Genomic DNA, 10,147 nt, shown 5'->3' with positions numbered 1-10,147 from the left:
ATTTGAATTAGAATCAATTAAATAATCCACGCCTTGTAACGTGGGGACCACTTGGCTTCATTGGATCCGCGCCTAACTTGGCAGAGAGCTGCGCCTTACTTGAGTTTTCTACACGTGGCGCATGTCACGCGTACGCATCAGTCACGCGTACGCATCAGTCACGCATACGCGTTGATAGTCTTTTCCGCGTGTCACGCGTACGAGTCAAGTACGTGCACGCGTCGCTGTGCAAATCTTCAAATCACACGTACACGTCATCCACACGCACGCGTCGCCATGGAAAGCTCCAAATCACGCGCATGCGTCAGTCATGCGTACGCGTCGTTCCTCGCTGGTTTTCTCCTTTAATTCTTGTGCCGCAGAAACTCCATCAAATCCAGCTGAATGCTACCTAAAATAAACAGAAATGCACAAGACTCAAAGTAGCATCCATAGTGGCTAAAAGATAATTAATTCTTAATTAAACTCAACAATTTAAGTGCAAATTCACTATGAAAAGATAAGAAAGATGCTCACGCATCACTTATCTATCCCTTTCTTTTCTGTTCTTCATCTTTTCAATTTTCTTATTTTAATCTTCTTTTTATGTTTAGTTGCTTGCTTAATTTTTGTTTTCTTTATTTAACTTTGGTTATTTAGGTTAAGTTTTGCTTAATGCTTTGTTTGTTGATAATTGCAAGTGTTTAATCTTTGGATTATGGGTTGTTCATGTTTGAATTTTTGGCTTGAAATTGATGAATATGTACACTGCACTCCATGTGTTTAACATAATGCGTGAATGAACTTTCTGTTTAATGCATGTGTTATAGCTACCATATGTGTTGGACTATCTCTTTGTTTGGCATTCTAATCAAGAATTGTGCACTTTTGAATGATTATCATGTTATTTTGGATTAGAATTTCAATATTGTACTTGTTGTTGCTTTGAGTTGCTAGCACCTATTTGATATGAAAATTGACTTTGGATTTCCTTTTTGGTGAAATTTCGAACAAGTACATATTGAAAGTAGTGAATTGAATTGAATTGCTTGTTCATCATGATTTTTAAGTCAATATAATCACATAATAAGGTATTTGTTCCTTGTTAATGCTTTGCATTTGTTTGAGTTGACTTAACTTGATTTTTATCAAAACTTGTCACTTTTTGTAACAAGCACCTTATACATATGATTATTTGATTATTCCTAAGGATGAATAAGTAGTTCTTTTCATCATTTGATTATACCTTATACGAGTTATTGCTTGTTGTGCTATTTTTATTAATTTTGCTCTTTCACTTACACAATTTCAATTTTTTTCTGCCATGTATTGATTAACCTGTTGTAATTCCGTTACCATTCGAAGAAGCTCGGATGGTATGAGAGGAAGTAGGTCAGCCATGAGCAGGTATGAGAGTTTTGGGTCCTATAGAAAGAAGGGTTTTTATTTTGAGTCCCCACAGATGGCACTAATTGTTCTTGTAGAGGTTGACCAGTGTATAGCACTAATTGTTCTTGTAGAGGTTGACCAGTGTATAGCTTGTCCGTTGGTGAATACTTGTAAGCTTTCCGTCAGGATGAGGTGTACGTCGACGATGAGAGAACAAGGGGGTAGGTACATGTAAAAGACACTCCAACGCTCAAGTAAGTAAATGAGTGATAAGTTTTGCAGAATGCAATGTGTCAAATAAACTTTTGACCTCCCTTTTATATTTTGGGATGAAGTATCGACAGTTATACTCTCAATAATTCGCATTAATGGAGAGTAATAGCATATTACAGTATTACAATATTTCTTTTAATACCCATTATTGATAACTGATCTATAACGTATACTGCCTAGTTATAGCATTAAGGACGAGTTATAACGGTCATATCAATTATTATTATTATTTTAAAAAATATATATAAAAGCTCCTTAAAAAATCTATATTTTTTAAAATTAGTTGATCTATGTATAAAAAAATTTAAGTAAATATCGATTTTCTGAGAAATAAAAATTTAAAAACTAGTTTGTTAAATAAAAATGATTAAAAACTAAGTATTTAACAAATAAAATTTTTTTGGAGAGAGGGTAAGGATAGTTTGAGGGGAAAAAAGTGTGACTAATGAACATTGTAAGAGTAGATTGTTCATGATTAAGGTTTATCAAAGAGAGACATGTTTAATGAAATGAATTTAATTAGAGAGTTATTTTTTTACTTAATAATATCAACAAATTTTTAAATTTTTTTATCCTAAATTATCAATTTTATATCCAAGATTTAAAATTCGTAATCCTAATTTTAGACACTAATTCTTTTAAAAGATCCAAATTTTTCAAAAAATAAATTTACAATAAAAAATTTATTAATATTAACTAATTAAAATTTTATTTTTTAATTAAAAACTTAGTTCTATTTATTCATCACGGCCTACAATTCCTTGAATGCCAGTCAATGATGAACTCCAACATTTAATAATGAATGTAACTGCATCCAAAATAATGAAATATCCAGCAGCAGCATCACCAAAATTGTGATCATACTACAAACACAATATACTATCGAACCTCTTACTCATCGAATGACTTTGGCATTGCCATCAACAAAACTGATAAGAATAACACCAAAGTCACCATTATCAAATCATCTTACAACTGAGGCCAATAATCTTCCTTGTGATTTAGCACCATTGATTAATGCCAGAGTTCCTATTTTCACTCCGTCATTGATTAGTCAAACTGCACGCATTGATGTATAGCAATATACAAGTACATAAGGTAATAGTGGACAATGAATGCAGACTGGGAACAGAACTAATGGCAGTGAAATTAATACTAACCGCTAAAGCAAATAATTAATGTTCCATTTTTTGGGTTTACATGACACAATGATGAATGAATAAAACAAGAGAAAGTATAGGGAGTCAATGACCTAAGCGTACAATATGTACAATAAAAGTTTAGAAAGTATTAGAGATATAATTATTAGTGTTACATTGTCCTATCAGATTACGCTTTTGGGATGAGTGGTTTCAGGATATGGTATTAAAATTCCAAATTCCGGAAAGTCAAGAATTCGAACCTTGATGAACCTAAAATTAGCTTTTTATTAATATGAGATGTTTATCAGATGGTTATTCTGGATAATATAGGTGATGTTCATTTTATTCATAAACTAAAGATTTAGCCTAAAATTTAATCTATTATACACATCGCACATTTAGGTTGGCTCATATAGAGTGGTTATGAGTGGTGAGGGAAAAAAATGGCAGTGAACTTTTAAGTCTCACTGCTTTTTTAAAAATAAATAAATAACTAAATTAAATTAATTAAAATAATTCCTCCAATAAAAATACAGACTAGTCAAGTCAAGTCAAGTCAAGTCAACGAGTGCGCATTATCCACGCGGCTAGGAATAGCGGAAGAAGCGCACGATAGCCTCCACGGAAGACCGGTGCGCCGTTCACGATCCTCGGTGGCTCGTTGCCAAGCCTCACCGGTTTTGGATACACCTTCACACCCCCATTGTTAATTTCCACATTTGCCCCTCCCCACATACCGTGTCGCTTCGTGTACCAAAACAAGATCTTGTACTTCACCGCGGTCGCAAAATCCACCCGGAAATACACCTTCCCGTCCATCCCCGCCGCCGGAGTGAGGTTTCCGACGAAGGAGGCAGAGCTAGGCTTATGCGCCTTCTTCTGGCGGCCCTGGTAGAAAGGAGCGACGGCGGTGGAGTTGGAGAGTAGGCGCGTGGTATTTTGGGAGAGGAAGACGGAGATGTTGACCCGAACGGCGTCGTATTTGATCCCTTTGTCTTTGTTAGGGTTCGTGAACTTCATTTTGAATAAAACGGTGTCGTTTTTTGTTGTTGACGGAAGGGATCTGTTGAGGGCAGGAACGTAAATTGACTCGAGATAGAATTTTGGTTGGTCAACACGGAGGGAGAGCCAGAAGAAGAGGGCGGTGAGGCCCATGGTTATTATGAAGCTGAAGCAGCATGAGCAGCAGCTGTGTTGCTCCGCCATCTGCCGTGGTGGGGGTGGTGGTGACACCGCCGGGAGTCTAGAGAGAGAGAGAAAGAGAGGGAAGGAAAAAATGTAGAGATAGAGTTTTGACTGTTGAGTGCGTGCGGGGTTTCTTTATTTGCTGCAGCTTTTTATTTTTATTTTTGTTAACGGCTTCCTTAAAGAGAATATATACGGACCGAGAATCAAATTTAAAAGAAATTGCGAAATTATATTTTATTTTTAATTTTTTATTCAAAGTTTATAATTTCTGACCAACTTTGTTTAATTTTGCTTTCTTTTTGTTCATTCTGTTTAAATATTCTATGTCTTATTAACACTCCCTACTTAATTAATATTTACGAGCCAATAAATTGTAGTTTAAATGGCTCCTAGATTCCCCCTTTTTCCCCTTATGTAACCGGGAAAAAGCTATATTACTTACCATGCTAAAATTAATAACATCTTATTAAAATAAAAAATAATTGAGGTGATAAACATAAAGTGGTCTTTTTTTACATATATATAAATATGCATCTCAATATCTCATCCATTCTCTCCAAATTATATAATTATAGTAGGCAGATTCTATAGAACTCTCTTAAAATTTTATTTTTTAGCTAAATCTATGGTTTTAACTTTTAAGAATTAGGTTGAATTGATTGGTTTGATCTAGTTAATTGAAAATTAATTATTAAATTAGTCTAATTCAAAATAAAAAATTATTTGATAGGAAATTGGTCAAAATTTAAAACAAAATAGTTACACTTTTAAATTTTTATTTTTATCGATTTGATGATCAATTAATGTTTTTAAAAAAGAAGAGATTTCATTCAAAAAAAGTGGTCCAACACATCAAAAGAGATTATGTTACAAATCTCTACTTAGTTTTTAAAATTTTAGCTAAATTCTAGATTTTTTGTCCCATAAAAAAATTTTGCCATTTTGCTATTTTGGGATCTCATCCCTGACTGTGAAGTTTTTTTTGTTGTTGATGGGTTAATTTACTTGAACCTGCATTTGATAACTCATGTTTTGTTAATTGAAAATCCAAGAATCGATGTGTGAAAAGTGTTGCTTGAGCTTTAGGGGAGACACTCAAGAACTCGAATGAATTGGAGAAAGCTTTTTCCCATTCTCAGTGTGAGAAAAAATGCAAAAATGAAAAATGTGATTGAACTAACTTCCTTTGGTATAAGTTGGTTTATTTATACATAGTTTCAAAGAGTAACTAACTGACTAATGATAAATATGCTAACATAATTAATACAAACAAACCAACAAACTTCTATACTATTTAACACATGTATGCAGTAAAGTGAGAAAAGGTATGGATGTCAAGTCAGGCGCATGTATATCAGGGAGCCTAAACTTGCGATGACAAGATGCAAACAGTTTGGGACTGAGTGATTTGGTCAGGATATCAGCGGCTTATTCTGCAGATCTAATGGGTAGCAACTTGGTCACATTCTCCTTTGCTTTAGCACGAACTATATGGCAATCTGCTTCAATGTGCTTTGTTCTTTTATGAAACACCAAATTGACAGCAATGTGTAATGCTACTTGGCTATCACAATATATAACAATTGGCTTTGTAAGTGGCAGCTTGAGTTCAACCATGATGAATGCAATCCATTAAGCTTCACAGGTGGCTGCTGCGAGAGCTCTATACTCAGCCTCAGCTGAGGATCTTGCCACCATATTCTGCTTCTTGCTCTTCCATATGATGAGACTCATTCCCACAAAAGACAGTATCCAATCACTGATCGTCTGGAATCAGGGCATGCTGCCCAATCACTATCCGAATATGCTGTGACCTTAAGATCAGACTCGGTTGAGAAGAATAATCCTTGTGACGAGGCAAATTTTAAGTATCTCAAGACTCTTAATCCAGTTTTAAAGTGCTTATCAGTAGGACACTCCAGGAATTTGCTTAATTTTCCTAGGACATAGCCAATTTCTGGCCTTGTGTTAGCCAAGTAAAGTAGTCTTTCGATCAATCTTCAGTACTCAGTGTTGCTCTCCAGTTTTGTTTTTGTATCCTTTGACAATTGTATGGAAGAATTCATTGGGATAGTGGATCCTTTGCTGCCAACATGCCATAGTCTTCTAGTAATTCAAAACAATACTTGCATTGATTCATGGTGATACCCTCTTTGCTTCTAGCAAATTCGATTCTTAGAAAGTATTTTAGCTTACCAATATCTTTGATTTGGAAAAGGTGGTGGAGATGATCCTTTACTGTTTAAATCTCTTTCATGTAATTACCTGTCAGGACAAGATCGTCCACATAAACAAGAATAGAAGTGAAGGAGTCAGAGGTGTCTTTAGTGAAGAGGCAATCATCATCATGCTTTAATTGGTGATAGACAAAATTGATGAGGGTTGATGCAAGTTTTGTGTGCCAATGTCAACTAGCCTGCTTTAATCCGTATAGAAATCTTGTGAGTTTGCATACCAAGCTAGAATCAATGACTTCAAGGAGATTTCCATGAGAAAATGTTGTATTCATATAAAGTTGGTGAACAATCCAGGACCTCGATGCTGCCACAGTAAGAAGAATTTTTAGTGTATTCATCTTGACAACAGGGATGATGGTATCGAAGTAATCGTGCCCAGAAATTTGAGTGAATCCCTTGGCAATAAGGCGTGTTTTGTGCCTTTCCACACTCCAATCAATATTGAGTTTTGTCTTAAAGATTCACTTACAGCCGATTGCATGTTTGCTTTTTGATAGAGTAGTAAGGAACTAAGTGTTGTTCTTCTTTAGAGCTTTTAATTCTGCATTAATGGCTTGTTGCCAATAAAAATGCACAATGGCTTCTTGATATGATTTTGGTTCTTCTACTGTGGATAATGCAATGGACAGGAGTTCTATGTGATGGTGATAAGGATGCATATATATGAGATGACACTACTCAATGGGTATTTGCATTGAGGAACAAGAGTTTATTAAGCTTTATATTATCAAAACACACATGTGGATTTATATCAAGTTTTTGAATTTGGATCCTTTAAATTTTAGATTTTTATTTTAGAGGATAAAGTATGATATTTTATTATTGATTTTTTTTTATATTTTTTTTAGTCTTACCTATAAAATAAATGGTAAAAAATCACACTTTATTTTCTAAAATAAAATTCAAAATTTAGAGGGTCAAAATTTCAAATTTTTTGCTAATTTAGCTACGAGTGATTTCTTTATATATAAAGTCATACGCGCGAGTTAACTTAAGGTATGATGAAAAAACAAGAAAAGATTATTACGTGCTAAAGGACTACTTTCTGCAATAGGCTAATGGAGAGTTGGATGTGTTTTTTATATATACACAATCTAATTATCGAAAAAATTAAGCACTTGTTTGGATAAATTTTTAAATCTTTTTTAAGTTATATATTTTTTATTTATTTATTACGTAAAAAAAATTTCTAATTTAAAAAAATATAAATTATCATTTTTTTTAAAAAGTTTTCTTAAATTTTTTAATATTTTTTTTATTATTGAAAATTTACTAAATATACTAGAAAATATTATCAATTTAATAATATCTAAACAAGCACTAAATATACACATAATACTATTATTTCTGAACGTGTATATACACACTATTATATAGCTAGGAAGGGGCAATTATATAATACTTAAGCATGTAATTGTTGTAGCTCTAATAAGCCCATAGAACCTAGTACACTAACCCATTCAAGTTCACAGAGTAATTCACCACACTCAACATTTCTCAATTTTAAGAGCATACGTTGGATTATAGTCCCATTGTGCCAAATACAGGGACTCTCTTCTGCAAGATAGTTATTTTCATTTGGCTGAATTCTTTTCACTACACAACCATCTGGGAGTTTTTCCAATCCTTTGTTCCAGCACTTAACATATGACCTTATATCTATAACTGCTTCACCCATTTCATCATCTGCTGAGAACATGTCTTTGTCGAAAACTTTCTGCAGAAAAAATTTAAACTATTAGACAGATGTATATGATTAGTTTTATATCTAATATAATAATTATAATTATTATTGTGACATAGTAAATAAGTCTACTAAACAATCTACATACTTGACTAATACATACCAGATGTATTGGAGTTTTAATATCGTCAACCATAAGGGTCAATTCTTCATTCCACTCAGGATTGAGATCTTTATGCATGATCCTAGTTTTCAGTTTCTGCACACCAAATCAAATATCAAATTAAAGAATAATTTTAATTTGCTAATAATAATAAGCACATATGTCTAATGAGAAAGGGAAAAAAAGGATTTCAAAAAAAAAAAATATTACAAACAATAATTCTTGTTTAACAAAATTATTCTACACATTTTAACTCCAACTCGCATACCAAACATGATAGAGAAAATTAAGAAAAAAATATTTCAAAAAAATAAATTAAACAACTCAAAATATAAATTTATTTATATAAAGATAATTTTATGTAAAAAATAATAACTAAAAATTATTGAATAATTTAATATATTTAATTAAATTGCTTAGGAATTTCCATCTTAACTATTATATTAATTGAATCTCGCTAGAGAGCCAATGGAGTATTTATACAATGTATACAATGGGATATTTATTTGGCGAGTTAAAAAATGAACATCTAGAATAAAATACTACTAATTTCTCAAACACAATACACTCATACTATCCAGAATAACCATCACTATACCCTCATTGTACATATTGTATAAATACTCCATTGGCTTCCTATACTTCCTCTATTAACATATATGAAGATATCTTCGCAGAACTCTCAAGGAACTAACAATAACAACAATAATAAGATTCTAACCTGATGAGTACCCATGCTGACAACAACATAAGGATCACTAGAACGCAAATCGCGAATTGCGAGATTAATGCCTCTCTGAATCCTAAGTTTGAGAACACCATAGATTTGGGCCATCATAGTACAGTTTGTTGTCGCCTCTGAAAATCACCACAGGATACTATCGATGATGATGGTGAGATATTCTTGTTACATATTGAAAAACTTAGTTTGGTATATAAATATGTATGTCTAATTCTTTAACATTAAACTACTCAACAATAAGTTGCAAGGTTACAATGATTTGTTTAACAAAATCAGTTCAGCAAAAGAAAATAATATAAAGATGTGAACACTAACAGAACTTAAACTAATCTACACTAATCTATTTTAGATATTTGTTTTTTTCTTATCATGCGTGCCACACCAAACTTTTCCCCTATGTGACGTGGCCTTAATTAGTTGATTTTCTTTGTGTTCAAAAATGCCCTCAAATTTAAAAACAAAATAAATTCCTTCAATTTCGTTACAGTTTTTAAGTATTTTAAAAACTTACGATCAAGATTATAACAAAAACCATTGTCCGTTTTAATTAAAGGATAAAATTAGCACATTCTGTATTTGTTCGTTGTTGGAGGAGCTCTACTGTACTAGGTTGAACTTGCAGGATATTGTTCTTGCAGTTTGCTGCATGTAACATTTATTATATATTACCATTTTTATTAGTTATTTTTGCTTGAGTTGCCGGTAAAATAACATCGAATCATTTTTAAGATGCTTGAGATAACAATAAGCTAAAATAAGTTAGGGACAAATATTAATATTTACCCCAAGTGTGTAGGGCGAAAATGACCTTTGTCTTAAGTAAATCACAATTTTTTGGTAACAAAAATATTTACTTTTAGACAGAGTAGTCTTCCGGAAATAAAAAGATATATAGCAAATTTTGTTTGACAAAGTAGACATATTATCAATCGGATTAGAAATAGATTGTTATATGAGAAAGTGTGGATGTCAATAGTATTTAGTAGCCAAGTCAGTTATGCAGTAAAGGAGTTAGTTATAACTTATAAATAAGTTAGTTGTGCTAGTTGTGCTGATATGGCAGAGTTTGTTATAATTCTATTATGCAGTGTTAGTAGTGTCAAGTAGTTAGAAGGTATACTATTTTATAGTAGTTGTTGTTAATTATAATAGTTAGTTAGTTCAATTTAATGAGATTTATTTTTCAGCCGAAGAGAAATTTTGTCTTTCTATTTGTAAGAAATTCTTTTAAAATATTCTCTCTAAACTTTTCAGCATTTTAATATGGTGTGGTGAGCATAAAAAAATTAATGAAAAATTGAATTTCAAAAAAGCTTAATTAACAAAAATTTTATTGATTTTGGTTATTTC

At 32.3% G+C, this 10,147-nt stretch overlaps 2 protein-coding genes across 2 annotated transcripts; both read right to left on the bottom strand.

The window, feature by feature from the left end:
* Positions 1 to 3,265: 3,265 nt before the first annotated feature.
* On the bottom strand, positions 3,266 to 4,130 carry LOC107462349 (protein NDR1). The gene has a single exon (XM_016080920.3). The coding sequence runs from the start codon at positions 3,987 to 3,989 to the stop codon at positions 3,345 to 3,347; it is 645 nt and encodes a 214-aa protein (XP_015936406.1). The 5' UTR covers positions 3,990 to 4,130; the 3' UTR covers positions 3,266 to 3,344.
* Positions 4,131 to 7,610: 3,480 nt separating this feature from the next.
* LOC107462293 (protein C2-DOMAIN ABA-RELATED 7-like) lies at positions 7,611 to 8,890 on the bottom strand. Its single transcript, XM_016080871.3, has 3 exons — positions 8,777 to 8,890; positions 8,056 to 8,151; positions 7,611 to 7,925 (listed from the first exon to the last, which is right to left on the bottom strand). Exons 1-3 carry the CDS (start codon positions 8,888 to 8,890, stop codon positions 7,611 to 7,613), a joined length of 525 nt encoding a protein of 174 aa, XP_015936357.1.
* Between the last annotated feature and the right edge of the window lie 1,257 nt (positions 8,891 to 10,147).

This window comes from Arachis duranensis, chromosome 8 (genome assembly GCF_000817695.3).
Source record: "Arachis duranensis cultivar V14167 chromosome 8, aradu.V14167.gnm2.J7QH, whole genome shotgun sequence".
Classification (NCBI taxonomy): domain Eukaryota; kingdom Viridiplantae; phylum Streptophyta; class Magnoliopsida; order Fabales; family Fabaceae; genus Arachis; species Arachis duranensis.
The sequence above is the reverse complement of the archived record's forward strand: the minus strand, read 5'-3'. Positions and strand labels throughout refer to the sequence as shown.